General features: G+C 43.3%; 1 protein-coding gene across 1 annotated transcript in view; it reads left to right on the top strand.

The window, feature by feature from the left end:
- neurl1aa (neuralized E3 ubiquitin protein ligase 1Aa) overlaps positions 1-17,102 on the top strand; it is a 48,883-nt gene extending 31,781 nt beyond the window's left edge. Inside the window, exons 4-6 of the mRNA XM_034893788.1 lie at positions 4,243-4,971; positions 15,387-15,536; positions 16,516-17,102. Coding sequence (XP_034749679.1) covers positions 4,243-4,971; positions 15,387-15,536; positions 16,516-16,757 — 1,121 coding nt within the window. The 3' untranslated portion in view covers positions 16,758-17,102. The remainder of the gene's footprint in view (positions 1-4,242; positions 4,972-15,386; positions 15,537-16,515) is intronic.
- Positions 17,103-19,908: the final 2,806 nt, after the last annotated feature.

The following is a 19,908-nucleotide window of genomic DNA, read 5'->3' as shown; positions in this document are numbered from 1 at the left end:
CCCCACCACCCCTTCAGACTCAGTGACAGCAGCTGCATCGTCCATGGCCCCATTACAATGTCCTCCTACATGAGTGAGAAGTGAACACACACACACACACACACTGTTTAATGCTGCTTTCAAATTAAAAAAAAAAAATTCTCGCCTTGGCCAATGGCAGAGATCATCTGTGAGTGGTGGATGTGAAAGGGACCAATAGGACAAAGGGATTGTATGTAGCTAAAAACGCAGGTGCACCGTGATTAGCGGGCAGCAGCTGGTGAGGTCACAAACGGATACACACACGAGTACACACACACACACACACACACACACACAAATACACACACATACGCTTTTTCAAATGCATGGTGAATGATCTACAGTCCTCTCATTCCTCTTTCTGTCCGCCACGCTAACAACAACCATTAACAGCACACACACTTCCTCCATCTCACCAGCCTTTGATGAAGGAAAAAAAGAAGAAGAAATGGTGATCCAATATGGGTTTGAAATGACTACTCTTTGAAAAGTGAGCAAGTGATAGGGAAAAAGGGAGAGGATATAAAAAGGAACATAAACCCCTCTGAGGAGTTTTTTGAAATTGGCTGATAAAAGACATGTTTTTTGAAAGGAATCAATTTACTGTGTGTGTGAGTTTGTGTTCACACATTCTGCGGTTGAGTTAGAGCAGGAGTGACACAGAGAGAGAGAGAGAGAGAGAGAGAGAGAGAGAGAGAGACTGAGATGATTTGCGCCTGTTTGGAAGCCTGGGCCCGACTCCTTTCAACATAAATCCAGCGTTGTCACAGGCAGCCATCCCTCCCTCCCACCGTGGCTTTACCTCTCCTCTCTGCTCTCGCTTCCATCTGCTGTTATCCCCCGAGACATGTCATCATCCTCTCAGCAGCTCCGGTACTCCCGCGTGTCCCGGAGGCCTTGCAACAAAGTCTGTCCCATTGTAATCCAATTTATGATGGAGCTGGATGATGGGCAGCAGAGAAACGGCCAGCTTTGAAAGAGCCACACATACAATTTCATTTGGTGATGTCATTCAAATCGCCCACCCCCCCCCCCCCCCAATAACTCGGAGCGAGTGGGCGTACGTTGGCTCGGGCATCACAATCACTTTGTGGTCGAGCAGTTAGCGTGCCTGCTCCTCTGTCCATCACCACAGGAGAGGCCTTCCCTAGTCATCAGAGAGCCTGGGCCCCATAAGGGTTTCATTTTGACCTGACTTCCTTAAAGGCCTCCGCTGAGCAAATGGCTCTCTGTCCGAGGAAATTGAATTTAATCAGGAAATGGACTACATGGCAGATTGAGCTGTTCAATTACAATTCAACAGCCGTACGTCAGGCTCTGTTCATTTCCACAGCATGTCCTCTTACTCAGACTAGTATAAAGTACATAAAAGGCAATACTAGAGAGTAAGTACCCAAAAACCACTTTGGTAGATGTAATGTTCTGATACTAAATGTACTTTCATATTAGCAGTGAAAGTAAAATTACAAGCTTTGATTATAAACTGCATTATATAACATTCAGGAAGTCCGACATCAACAAAGAGAAAACAATTTTTTCATTATTTTGTGAGGAACAATCTTTTACTCCAAAGTAGGAAAACATTTCTTAGAAACATGGCTCCCGGTTTGTAACGTGATCTTCATCATCACCACCCCGCTCACCAGTGTGGTGGGTGCTCATCGTCAGTTGCGTTGGCAGCAGGATGCTATCTGTTATTACGCTTCCTCCTCTTCTTCTTTAGTTTTGGCCAATGGTGTTGGCGCTTGGCAACAAACGGGCATTAGGTCACCAATTGCAATGGAGCGTGCATTAACTTGCAAACTAGGAGCAGTGATTGGCCGAACCTGCTTTCTTCTAGTGTAACAGATACTTGGGGGAAATGTATCGGAGTAAAAGTATGACCACACTCTGTATTTTACAAAAGCACAACAATTCTAGTACAGTAACAAAGTATTTGTACTTTGTTACATTCCAACACTGCTCTTAGTTGTGGCGTGGGTTTTCATGGAGGCTGCGAGGCCATCGATAGCAGAGGAAATAGAAGATGAAATCCAAGCTGGCGTGCTAGTCATCAGCTGGCCTCTGGGACACACAGTTAACTGCTGCCCACTTCTGAGCAAAAAGGTGTTTAATGGTTGATAAGCAGTCTCTGGGAGCTGCCCTGTGTCCTCTCCATTTTATTTCCTCTCCTAAAAATCAATTAGGATAATCACAGAGCATCGTAAAGCTCTGGGTTAGCAGCTAACATTAATTGACGCATGACATGACTTTGAGCGGGTAACAATAGACACCAATCACAGCTTTAGAGCATGCAAGGGGCTCATCACACAGAATTTCAGTGATGATGCATTAAACCAGACAAGGAATTTCACTAATTTACCCTGAAAGGGCACACATGTGAAGTGAAAACCATTTCAGGTGACTACCTCCACGAAGCTCTTTGAGAAAACACCAAGGGTTTGCAGCGCTATCAAAAAAGCAAAGGGGGGCTACTTGAGAAATCTAATTTATAAGACCTATTTAAGAGTTATTTCACAGTTTTTTGTTAAGTACATAATTCCATATGTGTTCATTCATAGTTTTCATGCCTTCAGTGAGAATCTAAAATGTAAATAGATTTGTGAGAGCCCTGAAGAAAAGCAGACGTTATACCGGCTGAGACAGGAACAGTTTAAATAACTATCTTCCTTTTGGCTTGTGTCTCTTTTAGCTGTGGGAGGGCACCATGAGAGGTGCGGCTGCTCTGTTTTCACTGCTATGGTTTACAGTTAGCGGTGGAGGGGGCTTAAGACTTAGAGCTTTATCTGAAATCAGGCTCTCGGGTCCTGGTCGGACTCGAGAGACTCTCCAGAAACGGTGAGCGGCTGGTCCGTTGCCTCCATCCTCCCCCCGTCCCCCTATTTTCTTTCGATTGTTGTCCTTCACCTCTTGCTTTGACTGAGGAGGGACTCTTAGTTTTGTCATAAGCTCTTGTATGGTGGTTTATCTGTCTCTTGTTTCCTCTGCCTACATACACATGTGCACACCCCCCCCCCCCCCCCCCTCTCAGAACAGAACAACAGGCTAATTTTACCCCTGCCACCAGGCCTGGAGGCAGGAGGCGGTGCTGAGAGGGAACACACATTTAGGTGTTATTTTGAGCAGCCATGTCGAGGCGTAGGATGAGACTGAGCAACCTGAGGGCAGCTTATCAGAGCTGCAGTCGTGTGTGTGTGTGTGTGTGTGTGTGTGTATTTGTGTCTACTTTTGCTGTAAGACCAGAAGCGTTAAATAGACAGGGCAGGCAGTGTAGTTGCAATGGGGCTAGTAGGGGGGGGGGGTTTAAATAAAAAGCTGGTGACACTTACCATACATCGGCCCACGGGAAGGAAAACCCATGTCTGTCATGGATTTCATGTTTCTTTTTAAAATGGTCAGCAGCAATCTAAAGCAACCTCATATGCTTCATCTCCATGAACGACAAAAGCTATGAATAAACTTATAACACAATCAAATGACATGTAGGGCTGAAACTCATCTGAGAAACAGGTGACGGAGTCATTTTCATGAAAATCAGCTTTGAAATGTGGATTAACACTTGATTTTAGCATTGGAATATAGGGGAAAACTCATCCGATAATGACTGTAATTACTGCTACATCAAAATGGCAGTATTTCTATTTAAGGTGCAATGATGCACCCCTGAAATGAATCATCTCTTGTTTTCTTTGGTATTTGTTTCATAAACAGCTATGCAACGTGGTGGAGTGATTCTGTGCTACAAGGAAGGCAACAAACACACACCCATACACACACACACGCGCATGGATTACTTCATGTTTCAGGAAAGTCATTTGTTCTTTGCTAATTGACCCCATGCAGTGTTTTCTTGCACAAAGCTACTGCAGATGATTCAGCTCTGTGCAGATGTAGGAGAGACCGACTTTACTTTCATTTTCTTTATCTTTAAACACACTTCCTGACACACTCATTTGCGGCAGCACTGACTAATTAGAACTACCCTACATATGCATTCAACTTGTGCAACTGAAGATAAATCTCTTTCTTTTTTTATCATTATCTTGTTGTCAGACTGGCTGCAGATTCAGCTCTTCTCAGAATTGTAGGGATTCAGCTGACTGCACGCTTCATCTCCACACGCCTCCGGCAAATTGCTAATCAAGGCAAAACACAGTAGGACCGCTATTAACCGCTGTTCTCTCTCCGTCTCCATCCCTCTTCTCTCCCCTCCCTATCCAGACAGTGAGATTGTTCCTCCCGACTGCCTCCGCCCGCGCTCCTTCACCACGGGGCGCTCGTCCTCGCTCCGCCGCGAAGCCGACGACTCGCGCCTGTCCGTCAGCCTGTGTGACCTCAACCGGCAGCAGGAGGAGGGACGCCACGCCCACACTCACTCCCACCGCCACACCCTCCACCTGGCTTCTGCCTCCCCGTCCTCCACCTGCCCCATTCCCCAGAACTCCCTCAACTCGCAGCAGTCCTCCCTGCTGCCGTCGGCCCTGGAGAGCGACCTGCACTTCCACCAGCTGCGCGGCGCCCACATCAAGACGCTGGACGAGCAGACGGTGGCACGATCCGAGCACGGGCGAGAGGAGCGCACCCTGGTCTTCACCAACCGGCCCCTGCGCACCGGGGAGACCGTCTTCATCAAGGTCACCAAGTCCAGCCCGGCGCGCTCGGGCTCGCTGTCCTACGGCGTGACGTCCTGCGACCCGGCTGTGCTGTGTCCCAGCGACCTGCCCTACAACCCCGAGGCTCTGGTGGACAGGAAGGAGTTCTGGGCAGTGTGTCGGGTGCCGACGCCTCTCCAGAGCAGCGACATCCTGGGCTTCTTGGTCAACCCGGAGGGGGAGGTGCTCCTCAGCCACAACGGCACCAATGTGGGCATGCAGGTGTGTGTGGACAACTCCCGCCCACTCTGGATGTTCTTTGGTCTCCATGGGGCTGTGACTCAGCTGAGGATCCTGGGTAAGTTAGCAACACATGACGGTATATTACATACTAGGGGCTTTAGGGCTGCAACTGACCATTAATTGTTTGGTCCATAAAATGTCAGAAATGGTGAAACGTATCACTCAGTTTTTTCCGACAAGTCATCCTCAAATGTCTCGTTTTGTCTACAACTCAAAGATTAAACTAGAGAATAATCACTCGAAGAAGCTGGAAGTTTTTTTAACATAGAAAATGACTCAAACCGATTTAATTGATTGTCACAATAAGTGGCGAGATTCATTTAAAAATGTAATAGCTGACAACTGATTAATCTTTGCCGCTCTAAAGGGTTTGGTCAAACGTAATATGAAAACCCATTTGAAAGAGGACTTACAGAGGCATTCAAAGGGGTTTTCTATATAGGTGGGAGAGACAGGGAAAACTGGTGAAAATCAAGGCAAAATATGGTGCGTAAAATGAATGCTAAATAGGAGTTAAAGTAAAGTGAAGACAAAAGTATGTCAGTATGTATGATGAACGTCTGACAGATTAATTACACTGGCAACTTGATTATTTCCTGACGTGTTAACAACGGTGCGTCTACCTCCTGTAAGAGACTGTTCCGTGACCGCATGCTGTGCCTTGGGAATGACCCCAGTTAACGGTGGAAATAAGCGTCCTTCCAGCCCCGCCATGTGCCCCGGGTTGGGAACTTACCGATCACGATATTGATCTTCATTTGGCTGACTGCACCGCTGCTGAGACCTCTGAGCTCTTGGGTGCTAAATGTTGATCACTCTGACAGGATGCCAATGGAGGCAAACCACTTCTCCCCTTGGGAAATTACAGCCGCGGTCGCGACCCGCACCGTTGGAGAGGTCAAGAGTTTGGGAGAGCCCTTTGTTGGTTGTCACAATATTTACAGCAGGTGTCTTGAGCCAGGAAGATTCTTCGCACATTTTCTAGGATCAGCAAGCAGAGACGATGGTCCACCAGGTGCCAGGAAGATTAAAAACAGGAAGCGAGCGAGCAGCGGTGGAGAGAGACTACAGCGGGAGGGAGGGCTTTGACCTGCACACAGCAGGGACAACAACACATCTCAGCGGGTGGACACTTTGCCTGTCAGTGGTGTGCCGAGACACTTCATTGGCCCTGCCAGACATAGTGCCTTCCCTTGTCTAGTGCCTTGTCTTCATGGATGCCTTTCCGAATGCCATTTGATCCCACATCTGTCTATTAAAGGCTAGAGCTGCAAAGAGGAAGTGATGATCGGATTCGTTGTCAACAGTGGTGGAATGTAACTAAGTACCTTTCCTCAAGTACTGTGCTGAAGTACAAATTCTGATTCTGATCTTTTCACGCCACTTTCTTCTTCTACATTTCAGAGAGGAACAGTTTTAGTAACTTTACACATTAAGATGTCTGCGCACAAAACACATGTAGTTCATAAAATCTGATGTTTTATTCTAAATAAAACTACCCAACATTGTATAAGTCCAGCTGAAATGACTAGACCATTAAACACACAACTGTTTGGATTGTTTCCAGTTACTGAAACGTGAGGATTTTACTGCATTGAGTACTTGGACTTTTAATACATTTTCCAGATGATACTTACTTACACCCTACCTTAAGTAACCTTTTCAATGCAGGACTTTTAATTTTAACAGAGTATTTGTACAGTGTGGTATTAGTATTTTTATTTAAGTAAAGGATCTAAATACATCTTCCACCACTGGTTGTCGGCTACTAAATGAATCGCCAACTGTTTGGTAATCGATTAATCGGTTTGGGTCATTTCATCAACAGTTTCAGTCAAAATTATCTGATTCCAGCTTTTATGTCCTAGTTTTTTCTCTCCTCTGTGACAGTGAAGTGAATATCTTTACATTTGGGACAAAACAAGACATGAGGAGGTCCTCTTGGGCTTTGGGACACACAGATCCAAATTTCTGGGACATTTTATAGACCAGACAACTAATGGATTAGTCAAGAAAACAACCAATAGAATAAACAACAATGGAAACAATTGTAGCTGCAGCCCTAATAAAGTGGGTGAAATCCTATTTAAAAGACCGCACAACACCCGTTCATACGTGACACTCTTAAAATCCTGATTATTACCAACAAGCTATTATCGGATATATTCCCCCAGTGATACCAAAGAGATGACACCAACAGGACAATCTGTGTCAGCTGTGTAATGCAAACTGTCACATGCAGCGGCGGATGCTGTCTCCTATTAATGCAGCTCTTAAGAGGCATAACAGCCCAAACAGCACCGGCCTTTCAAAGGTGTCACAAGTGTTTGTCTGTGGAGGAACAGGCATCTTTAAATATAGATGCTGCTTTCCTTCAGGGACAGCAGCAGGAAAAGGAAGCAGAGGTTTAAAAGAGGTTAAAGAGGAACAGCCGTGGCTTTATCTAGACATGCAAGAAAGAGAAAGAGAGACACTCTGAGGACGAAGCTTACACCTTTCTCTTGTCAAAGAGATTAACACGCACACACACAAAATGAGATTCGATTAGATTCAACGTTATTGTCATTGCACATGGAACAAGTACAGAGCAACGGAATGTAGTTAGTGTCTAACCAGAAGTGATTTAATAACATATGCTATGAAATGATCTATAAATACATAGATGTGTCTATATGAGTGTTTATTACCACATGTATGTACACGCTATGCTAATACAAAATAAATAATTATACAGTATGAACAGTGGTGCAAATTGTGAGTAATAATAGTAAAAACGTAAAACTCAACATGACATGAGCACACCATCTCCCTCTCTGACCCCCCCCCCCCTGCACTTGCCATCACCTATACGTTTTGTTTTTAATGGAATAATATATAAACACAATATTTAACACAACACATAAAGTAGACCACTAACTGTCAACTTTATAACCACTGTATAGACAGTATGCTATGCTGACGGCTCTCCACAGTACGGGGGTGGCGGTGGCTCAGGTGGTAAGAGGGGTCAGGTTGCTGGTTCAATCCCTGGCCCTGCAGTCCCGTGTCGAAGTGTCCTTGGGCAAGACACAGCACTATATGTACTATGTTAACGCCCTTTGAGTAGTCGTTAAGACTAGAAAAGCCCTATTTAAATACAGACATGGCCTCCTAGGACTCCTCCACAAATTTCCCCCCATTTTCTTTTTGCGTACAAATTCAATCCAGCAAACCCTTTGTGAAACGTGGCTCACTGCGTGTTACACAAGGGGAATCACCACGTTCACTATGGGCTAACGTTGCCCTCTAACGTTAGCCTGACTCACTTTACATCCACTGATAGCAGAGTGACCATGACAGCCATGTCAACACAAATAATCGAGAGCTACAGGATACTATAAACACAAACTGCAATCCAACTGTAATTTTAGTTTTCAAAATGATTTTACCTATTTTTTTCTCAAACACAAAAACGTAAAAAATACAATAGACTGAACTGAACGTGTCTATTGTAAAAGAACCTGAAAAACCTGTAACTGAAAAACCATACGTTTAAAGTTTTTTTTAAAGGAATTTGATTTCTTTGAAAGAAAAAAGTTATATTAAAGTTTGATACTGTGAATACATAGTGAATAGAGAAAATGAGCTTTAACAGGTGTAAATATGCTTTATTAAACATTGAGCAGCCAAAATAATACACAGGGTTAAAGGTATAAATTAATTTGTATATTAATTGTCTCTTTTTAAATAAAGTTTCCCCCTTATTTTACAGTATTGTTTTGGCACCACAGCTGCTAGAATATTACAAAAAAACTTAAAGTATTATCTTTTTTACAGTGTAGCTTTGTAGTGGAGATGGCATCAGTGATCAATCTCCTCTTTCCTTTCAAAGAAGCAAAGCTGACATGTTTTTCCTTTGCATTATGCAAAATGTTTTGATGGTACAGTAAGCTAGATCCTGTTATCACACACAGAGATCACTTTACTGTTAAATCAAATTTTGGCTTGGCAGCTGCGCACACAGACCACCTGCTTTTTCTGTGTGCATTTCTAACGATCATTACTGAAACTAGAGAGCCTTGGCAGCACAACAACACAGGAATAGCAGAACAATGAAACGGGTCAGGGGCACATCTCCTTATCGGAGCACATCTTGGAATTCCCACTGAGGTGTGGATCATCTTCACTTCCCAGCTGCTTTGAATTAGGAAGCAACTCTTATCTCGCTGCTGCAGCTCTTGATCTATTGCTTTCTGTTGACTGGAGAGCAATTTAGGTGTCATTCAAGCTGAATTCGAGCCATGCCTTCTTCTCCAAGCGAGGGATGTTAAACTTGAAAGCTTGGCTCTCCCAGTGGGCTTCTGCTCTCAGCATGGCACGATAAAGCATTCATCACAGAGGCTCTCACTTCAAACAAAGCATCAAGTAATGGACCTTTCTAATAGGAACTGGCATACTCGAACACATGCTTTAGGGAAACTCCGGTCAGCCAAGGGTGCTCGGACAGGGTGATAATGGTGGATGAAGACAGATTAGACGTTCGTATAATATGTCACAAAAAACTTAGATTTTTTTTCATTATTTACACTTTCAAAATAACTGAAAACAAAAAAATTGCGTCTGCAAAAGTTTGGGCGCCCTGCAGAGTTAATACCTTGGACCCCCTACCTTTGGCGAGGATCACAGCTTGGAAACGCTTCTTGTAGCCAGCCAAGAGTCTTTCACTTCTTGTTTGAGGTATCTTCGCCCATTCTTCTTTCCAAAAGTCTTCCAGTTCTTTGAGATTTCTGGGCTGTCTGTCACGTTCCTTTTACTTGTTAAATGTTCCCTGTGCCACTGGCTGCAAGACAACCCCAGAGCGTGATTTATTCCCCCCCATGCTTAACAGTTGGACAGAGGTTCTTTTCATTAAATTCTGTGCCCTTTCTTCTCCAAACGTACGTTTGCTCAATCCGGCCAAAAGGTTCTATTTTAACCTCATCGGAGGTGAGCTCAACACATGAGGTCCACAGAACTTTTCACACAATGCATCAGGCTTGTCTATATATTCATTTGCAAACTTCAAAGGCTGATTTTAGTGTTGATGATGTAGAAGAGGTTTTCTTCTAATGACTCTTCCACGAAGACCATATCTGTACAAGGATCTCTTTATAGTGGAATGGTGTAGCACAACTCCAGTGTCTCCAGGTCTTTCTGGATGGATTGTGCAGTCAAACATGGGTTTTTGCTTTTCTCCCAATCCTGCGATCTGTTCTGTCTGATATTTTTCTTGGTCTTCCAGATCTTGCTTTAACCTCCACTGTTCTTAACGACGGCCATTTCTTAATTACATTCCGGACAGAGAATATTGGCATCTGAAAACGCTACTCCTGCTTTGTGAGGTTCAACTATTTTCAGTTTCAGTTTTCTAGACAACTGCTTAGAAGAAGCCACGGTGCTGATTGTTGGTCCAAGGTCAGATGAGTCTGGGCATTTAAAACCTTAAGATTGACATCACCTGGTCTTTCCACACGATGATTGAGAACCATCCATGACACTGTCAGGTCTCAGCTTTCAAAAGGGGGGGTGCATGCTGTAAACTCTGCAGGCTGCCCACACTTTTGCAGACGCCATTTTTTTGTTTTCTGTTATTTTGAAAGTGTAAATGATGGAAATAAAATCTAACTTTTTGTGACATATCACACAGATGTCTAATCTGTCATTTGATTCCTTTTGGAGATTTTTTCCATCTTTTCTAGGCTTCTTTATGCACATTAATACAAATTTTTACCCGGGGTGCCCAAACTTTCGAGCCCCGCTGTATACTGTATTTATGTGTATGTGTACATAATATAAATAACCCAGGGGGATTCACCAACTCACAGACTGCACGCCACACAGTATTTTTCTCTATTATCCAAAGATCCCTTATTAGTGTGATCATAGCGAAGACAACTGAGAACAGAGCGGCTGACAGTTGAACTTTGCGAGAGAGATATTGAAAGGACCTTGTGTCGTGGAAACAGGACACCCATCCAGTGACCCACTTTGCATGTAATATAGATTCCATTAAAATGTCAGCGCGCCCATGCACAAGTAAGCTCCTCACCACCCACATCCTCATACACTGCAGCTGCCACGCTCCCCTTTCCTCCTCCTCCGTCATCTCTGCTGGTGTCCTCTCTTCTCCGTTAAATCTTTTTGATTTAATTATCATTTGGGTCATTGTTTGTGCTCCCCCTTTTGTTTCCATCCCCGCAGTCATCACACACACCGCTACAAACATACATACCTGTACTGTCATTCACTTAAGCTGATATGTATACATATAGGTGTAGAAATGTCCCCCCCAATATTTAGAAGAGGTAGATTTGTCCCCCTCAAAAAATATGATTGTCACTTTGTTTTTTTGATTATAATATAGACCTAACAGAACATGTTCCTTATCTTATTTTAGCTACACACATAATTTACGTTTTTTTAATTATAGGGCAAAGTCGGGGTAATGAGCTGCCAATGCAATTAAATGAGCAGCCAATGGAAAGCACCTCAGAGCAGATGGGGGTTTGGTGCCTTGCTCAAGAGCACTTTAGCAGTGCCCAGGAGGTGAACTGGCACCTCTCCAGCTACCAGTCCACCACCATACTTTTGGTCCATATGGGGACTTGAACCAGTGACCCTCTGGCTCCCAACCCAGCTCCCTATGGACTGAGCGACCCCCAGAGCTCCTGGTTAAAATGATTTGGTAGTGCAGTGGTTTGGGAGGCGTTGGTACTGCCTACTGCTCCAGGCTAAATTCAGGATGAAAAGTTTGGAATGAAAAACTAGTTGTTCCTCATTGTCCTTTTCTTAAACATCTTTCTCTTCCTCTGTCTGCCTCTATCTTTCTTGGCATACTGCATTCATGCCTATGTATAACTAGTTCATACATATGTATGGAAGCACACACACTCCTCACTACACCTATTAAAGTGGTAAACAACTCAGGGATGTACGACTGTGTCCTCCCACCAAAACGGCTCTTCTGTCTCTGAAGATAAAATCTCCACCAGACAAAAAGAAACTTTTAACATTTTAGGCCGCAGGGCAAGCCATAACCTTAAACTACTAGCCTCAGAGCTGCTTTCCTCTCATCAGATCTGAACACACACACACACACAAGAAAGCTGAGCCTAAGTGAACAGTTGTCCCAATAGCACTTCAGAACAGGAGATTTATCTGCAATTAATTTAACAGCCAACCATTTTAAAACACTTTGTGTTTCACCAATTTACAATTTAAACTCTTTGCGAGGCTCATTTCATTTTTTCTTTCTGTTCTTTCCATTCCATGTAAAAGTCTGAACCCCTTTCCCTCACCTCAAGTTGGATTGACCAAAATCTGTGACAAACACAAGCCTGAAGGCTGTCACAGGTGACCCTTATAAACACATTTGTACACTAAGCCCCCAAACCCCGCCCTCCTCATCCCCACCCACCTCCCTCGCCACATGCCCTGCATGCCTCCCATGCTTTAAAGAAAGAGGACTGATGGCTGAAGCAGTGAGCGGCAGAGATGTGGCAGCCCGCCGCTCCCAGCTGTTCACACAGGTCGGTTTAATCTAGTGGTGAACAGGCGGGATCAGGGCTGGGCACCACAGAGTCGGCCTCAGCTGCCCGCCTGCCAGGGGGATTAACAGGGAGAGCTGGGGGGGGGGTTGTTCAACTTTACAGGGGAAGCACTCATGCTAACAGGGCTTCAGGGTGATCAGGCTTGAGTAATCCCATGAAAGGTGAAACATGGGGAATCTAGTAACACCTTGTTGAGGTGGCACAGTGATTACTGATAATGCCACAGCCTTTGTACACAGAAAGTTAGTGCTGGGGTTTCTGGTTGCTTTGAGATCATTTTAAAGTGCACGTGTAAGGCCTCAGTATGCTAAAAAAAAACAAATGTTTTTCAGATCATTTGACCATATTTCCTCTGAGGAATTTGGGGGCATGTGTCCAACCTTTTTTGTAACTTTTCTGAGAATTGCAGATACGGATCTACTGCACACATCACACACTGAAGCGCCGTGAATAGCTGTGACGCGGAGTTGTTTTCATTTCAACGCCAATGTTATTCAATCTGTACGGCCACACCGGTTACGATCAGGGGCGGAGCGGCCGCGGATCGGTCTGAACAGCCAATCTACGCTTCACAGCTAGTCACGGTGTGTTGCTGGCGTTAAGCTACATCTACACTACTAAGTCTTAGATTAGGTTTCAGCCGCATCCACACTGCTTCAGTTTCCAGGCCTGCAGTGAATGCAGCATGCAGTGAAAACAAGGCAATGCATAGCCCAGAAACAGATACTCATTGACTAAAATAAAGTCCACAGGCAATTTGAAACTCTTTGTATTTCTATTGTATCGGATGGGACTTAAGTTGGTAACAGTTTCTAATCAAAAGAGGCTCTGTGCAGTAACAGATCACATATTTTAGGTCTGCAACGACCCTTCCTAATATCTATTAAGACGCTAATGTTTTCATAGCAGACTATTTTCCTGTGCAACAGGGGATTATTAGCATCACTATGGGGTCTTTACCATATAAAGTGGTTAAGATAATCGGGCTATTAACTGTCAACTGCCATTTAACCTACTTTTAGTGAGGTTGCCGCTTTTCAAGATCTCAGCAATCACTTTGGTAAGCACAATGGAAATGCAACTGATACATTTGGTGGCAAGAGCAATGAAAGCATGACTTAAACTATAATACACTGTTGTTTACCTTTTGAGTCGGGCCAAACAGTTCAAGTTTACTTTCGATTATCAAATGTAACCATAGTTTGGAACACATTTTGAATGCCAGGCAGATTAGAGACTTCTGTTCATTGTGGCTTTGCTTGTGATGAAGTAGCAGTCCATCATTGTTGTTTCCTTTGCTTATACCCAGTGTGCTAATGTGTGAGGCCTGTCTTGTATCTATACATAGACAATGGGTGGAGCCTGACACGCATACTGCATGGATAAAGTGTGTGATTCCACTGCTAAAAATGTACGCTGCTCCATATGACCTGTTACATTGTGTTACACACTGTACATACAGTGCAACTCATAATCATACACACTTTGAGGCGCCAGGAGGATCAGGGCAACCCCAGAATGCAAACTAAGGAGATCCCCGAGATCCCCCCCCCCCCAAAACAGCTCCTGGTATAGTCATGAGCAGCAGTGACATGATGACTAAAGCACTACTACTGTTAATGATCTGGCAGTTGTGGGTCATTTTCTCTGAATTCCAGCGGCCCCTCATTGACTCGGCCCTAGACAGAGGTTGGACTGATCAGACTGCTGGTGCAGATGGCGGCACAGCGATGCCATCTGACTCCTGGGAACTTGGTTGTGTGCGGCTTCCATCATGATGTCACCGGTCAGCGTTGCCGGTGACTCTGACGACTCTGGTTTCACTTTTAGTTCGTCCTGTCAGCTTTCCAGGAGCACAGACACCATGACAGGTTCCTCAGTAAGATTCACCACGGTGGAGTGATACCTTTTGAAAAAGAAATAAAGTCCTATAATAGGCTCATTTCTGGTGCAGTTAGTGTGCTGTTTTTTGACAGCAAGCTTCAGGGAAGGTAATTAAAGTAATCTGCATTTACGCTGAGAAGCAGCAAAGCATTTGATGGGAATTCTTTGTTGGTGATTACATGCTTGCTCTGCAAGACAGCTCATTTGCATCTTAATTTGTTGGGTATTTTGTGCCTCTGCCCTACCTGTGATGATAAACCATTAAAGTTATTTAAAATCACACAGAGCATACCAGAAGAAGTGACATAGGTATCGCCCGCGGGAAAACACTTACTGGTGTATTTTTATTATTTTTTATGAAGTACCACATTGTGTTGATAGTGCTCTTTGGGGTAAAATGGACATTTTAAAGCTGCCGTTTTTCTGCCACTTTTTGGCGAAGGAACAGGCGGGAAACACAACATCTGACCGATTATTGCAAATGTAAAGCTGCTATGGTTAATATGTTACCAAAAAGTTGCCTTTGTACGCATCCGACAGACAGAGCAACGTTAGGAATTATTTACATACATTTGTTTGCAACCAAAACAATGAGAAAAAGAGGCTACAAATGCCCTTAGAGCTGCAGTCTGGTCGAACCCTTTCACGAATACACATTACTATTATTATTATTGATGCAGTGTGATATGTCAATCACGTGGCAGCCTGTAACCGCGTGGCAGGTCTCTCTAGGCATTATTGGCATTTTGACTTGTGTTTCCGAAACTTGTTCTTGGAATTCCCATTTGTTTCCCTGGCCATCATGCCACGATAGAATGTGGAACAAACGGAGGACTCAGCTTTGGAATCAATTTTCTCCCAAAAAAAGAAAGGAGAGAAGAGATCTCCAGTGATGAATATGTGCACACATTTAAAAGGAGGTGAGGCGCCCATGGATGGGAAGTACTGGGTCACTGAAGACATTTGAATTCTATTTAAATGAAACATCTAATCCCATGCCTTTATCTGTTCCGATTAGGTTCCACTCACGTCGGGGATCCGCGGGCCACGTCCAACCCCAGCTCGCCCTCCTCCTCTCCACAAACCCCGAGCGCCCTGGGCAGTGGCAGCTCTGACCCGGCGGTGAACGGAGGCCTGTGCTCCGCCGCTTACTGCAGCTCAGCGGGGGGTAGGTACACCCACACAGGGAGCTACTAGTACAGAAGGGGAGAATCAATCTTCCACATGGGACTTTTAAACCATTTCGAGGTAATGCCCAGATGTCATCCTGCAGTAGTTAGGAACAACGGCCAACGTCCTGTCCCACCTCTGCTGCAGCAGGATGTAGGGAGATGTTTGGCCCATGTTATTATGTCACATGGCACTGTTATGTAAATTCAGCTTTTAGATGCAAGACATAAATCTGACACAAAACTGTGGATCAATATGTCACTGGCTAATGACTGATTGATGCTTGTAGCAAGAGACGTAGCTAACGTGTCCTAATAGCTGCAGTTAGCTGAAGTAACCGTTGCTAGGAGCAGTTTACTACTAGCAAAACAAAGATATATTTTGCATTAAAAGTTGTTAATTCTGTAAATTGACAGCTGTGTCATTATCCTCCACACCTGGCAGCCTTTTTTTAAACATTTCTTGTTGCTGTTTTGTAATGGAATAGTCAGGTGGCTAACTAAAATGATTTTTTCTTGTTCTTTTTTACTAACTTTACTTGCTATTCAACATAAATGCATTATCAGTCCTAAAACAAAACAAAATAACTAACAAACAAATTAACAAAATGACTACGCTCTCATGTAAATTACAAGGTGGCTAACTAACTATGTAGGATGGATGTTAATCCCGCCTGCAAAGCTCTGATTGGTTGATTGTTTCTACAAACAGAGAAAACAGACGTCAACAACCAGAAAATGTATTGTGATTGATTTTGATTGTTGGTTTATCTCCACTAGGTTAGATGCAGTCATTTAAAAAGTGAAAACTAAAGGAAACATACTGTCTAACTGATTTTTAACACAATTTCTTCTCCTTCTTTCTTCAGAACATTTGCATCTAGCTTTGATAAAATAAAAGTATAATATATACATTTTAAATTTAACTGTCTACTTTACTCTTCCCTTATTTAACATTTTATTTCAACTCTTCCACAGGAACAACCCCAAATTCGCCAGTCAGCCTCCCTAAGTCCCCCACGTTCCCAACAGGCCGCCGGCCCTGGTCCGACGAGTGCTCCATCTGTTACGAGAACGCGGTGGACACGGTCATCTACGCTTGTGGACACATGTGTCTGTGCTACAGCTGCGGACTCAAACTTAAGAAGATGTCCAACGCTTGCTGTCCCATCTGCAGAAGGCAAATCAAAGACATTATCAAGACCTATCGAAGCACGTAAGGGGACGGCCGCTAATGCACGGATCGCAAAAGTCCCAGAGTCAAGGGGAAGAAATGTCTAAGTTCAGGGAACACGAACTCTGGTACTTGTAATTTGGTATTTTTAATACAGTTGTTTGGTTCACTTGCATGACCTTTTCCAAAAGTCGGTTACCACTTCGCTGGTAGGGGCTCTTGTCACTAGAGATGGTCCAATACCATTTTTTTTATTCCTGATACAGATTCTGATACCAGACCTTGCGTATTGGCCGATACGGAGTACTGATCCGATACCAGTGGGTCATTTATTTTATTATTCAGTTTGACAGTCACTTATAGCAGAAAAAGAACATCAAATAAACTACTTTAACGTAGATTTTCTTCAGGGCTTTACCACGTGGTATCGGATCGTGTGTAAACTCCAGTACTTCCCCAATACCGATACCAGCGTTTTAGGCAGTATCGGAGGCAATACCGATACTGGTATCGGTATCGGAAGCTCTCTACTTGTCACAGCCTCCCTCCAGATTGGGGGAAGGTTCCAACACTGTTCTGATTGCTTTCTCCTGAGGTCTCGGAAGACTTTGGAGGGAGAAGGAAAACCTGAAACAATTCCGAAATTGAAAAAGTGTTGAGCTATGTTGCAAGGTGTGGGAATTGTCGCCCATTTGCAGCAAAGCCAATGAGTCACTTTGGGGCTGAATGTCTCGATAATAGTTCTGAAACGCGCGTCGGGTTTTCAGACTTACACTTTTTGACAGGTAATCATCTCAGTAGGTCACAACTTGTGTCTGTGTGTTTCTGAGCAATGGAGAAGAGACGTTGGCGATGGGTTTCTGTAATTGTCGTGGTAATTATCAGTGAGTGATGTGCGTAGCGATGCAAGGCGGTGCTGAGTATATTAAGTAGGATTGTAACAACTCTTGTACTCGTATAATCTGATGTACCTTCATGGTAGTTCTATTTGCAAATGTCGGTGGTAGCTATGTTGTTGTGGTAGCTGCTTGCTCTGCAATGTGGTATGTGGCACTGAAATCAGTATTGTCCTCTGAGAAAACGCCCCGTTATAGACAGAGGATGAAGACATGCGTCGGTTCGAAACAATCTACAATCCTGCGTCCAGCAGACTCAGCAGCTTCAAAAATATGAAAGGAAACAGGAAGTAAGAAAGCAGTTATTTGGATTCTCCTCAGGGCCAGCAATCATTTTTTATAGAAGATGTGAACTAGTTTCCCAAACTTTACCTATAACCTTGCCTAATACACTGTGACAGGTGCTCTAAAATAGTTCCCATAACAACACATAACGTCAAAAGGGGTTGTTGCTATGGCATCCGAAGCCACCACAGATACAGCACAGCCTCCTGCCTTAAACCAGAGACGGTTCCTTTGTTACATGCAGACGGATCATATTCTATTTGCTGCCGTTTTCCCGAAACCCCTCCTCCACACATTACCAAATAATTGCTGTTGTGTGGCACAAAATGTTCACTCAGAGGAGACAAAAAGCACACAAATTTCAAAATTATTTTTGTAAGATAAACCCATGACATTTCCAATATTTCATTCAGATGTTTGATAAACATTGTGACAGGCCGTGACACCAGCAGTACAGATCCTTTCACGGAAATCAGGTCAGGGGCACGGTAAAAAAAAAAAAATATTTTAAAAAATCACATTTTTTATGATTCCTATCCTTGAATTTCAGTATAACATGTCTTGATTCGTCCCCCAGAAATGTCCCCCCTAAATACAGCAACTCAGCAGTAAGCCATAGCTTCTTACAGGTCATCACTCGAAGCTGAGAGGCAGTTTTTTTGGTTTCCCTTTTCACTGATATTGTACCTGCGTATGCTGCTATGGTATTCACCAGCTGTCCTTCGTTGGGCAAATGCTGACAGTGATGTTCCACACACCCCTCCTCCCACAACCCACTCTGATTACGCTACTGCTTGAAGTGTTAATTCACATTTGAATGTTAACTTATGTATTTAGAGAGATCGGTGTGCTTGAATTGAAAAAACAACGAAAAAAAATGTTTTGTCTGTTGTTGTTTTTAGTTTCTTTTTGATTGATATTCATGTTTCCCTGTTTATCCAAAACCATGTATTCTTATAGGGGGGGGGAAGTGTCTTGTACCTTACAGCAATAAGAGATATTGCAGAACACAATCAAAACCTCATTGCTATGGGGTGCAAGATATAAACTCTTGGTTTTATTACAATCCTTGAATTTCAGGAGTTCTTTTTTGTAATTTATCTTCTTGTGTGCAAGCCCATGTCAGGGAGCCCTACTACCCATTCTGTATATGTATGTCTTTTATCATTATATAGTCTGAAAGCCATCACTGGATGGTAATGTGTCACTTTATAAAGCCTGATTGTAATCTTGTAAATGTTTAGGCCGGCGTTGCTCTCCGAGACTCAACCGTGGCTTGTTTCACTTTGACACTCCGACCAAAATCAATCATTCATTTTCTTTTCCTTTTTTTTTTTAAATAAATAATACAATGTACAAATGAAAGTTGCGTGTTGCTGAACCCTGTATTCAATTTGGGCTTTTAAAAAAAATGTACAACCATCAATTTTTGGAGCACTTATTTAACGATGGGTATTTTTTAATTTGATTTCATTGTTTCTAGCATCCAAAATACTCCACAGGCTCCTTGAATGTTACTGTACTGATCCATTCATTTCTTAAAGCAGCTTAGTACATATTCAGCCATGGACAGCTCACACACGGAACGCAGGGACGATTTATTGTTGACTTGAACTTTCTAACACACACACGCACACACACACTTGCCCTCATTCAGAGCCTGTTGCACTACCAGATCTGTGATAGAAACAAGAAGTAATGTAACTTATTAAATTCTAAACATTGCTGTCAGGTGAAAACCTCATATTTCCCAATTTCAGGAAATGAAAGAAAACTAATTTAACCCTGATGTAGTCTTTGGGTCAAATTTGAACCGTTTCAGTTCATTGTTTGTTTGTTTTTTGCTACAAAAAATTGGCCGTTGATATAAGCGTTACAATAAAAATATCAAAAATTGCACCTACAACATTGGAAAAGTGACAAAAATGTCAGAAAAGGCATAATAATAATAATGATTTAAAAAAGTACACAAAACATCATGTTTTCCCGTCATGGTTGACGGGAAGACAACACAAG

The sequence above is a fragment of the Etheostoma cragini genome, chromosome 2 (assembly GCF_013103735.1).
Source record: "Etheostoma cragini isolate CJK2018 chromosome 2, CSU_Ecrag_1.0, whole genome shotgun sequence".
Lineage (NCBI taxonomy): Eukaryota > Metazoa > Chordata > Actinopteri > Perciformes > Percidae > Etheostoma > Etheostoma cragini.
The sequence above is the reverse complement of the archived record's forward strand: the minus strand, read 5'-3'. Positions and strand labels throughout refer to the sequence as shown.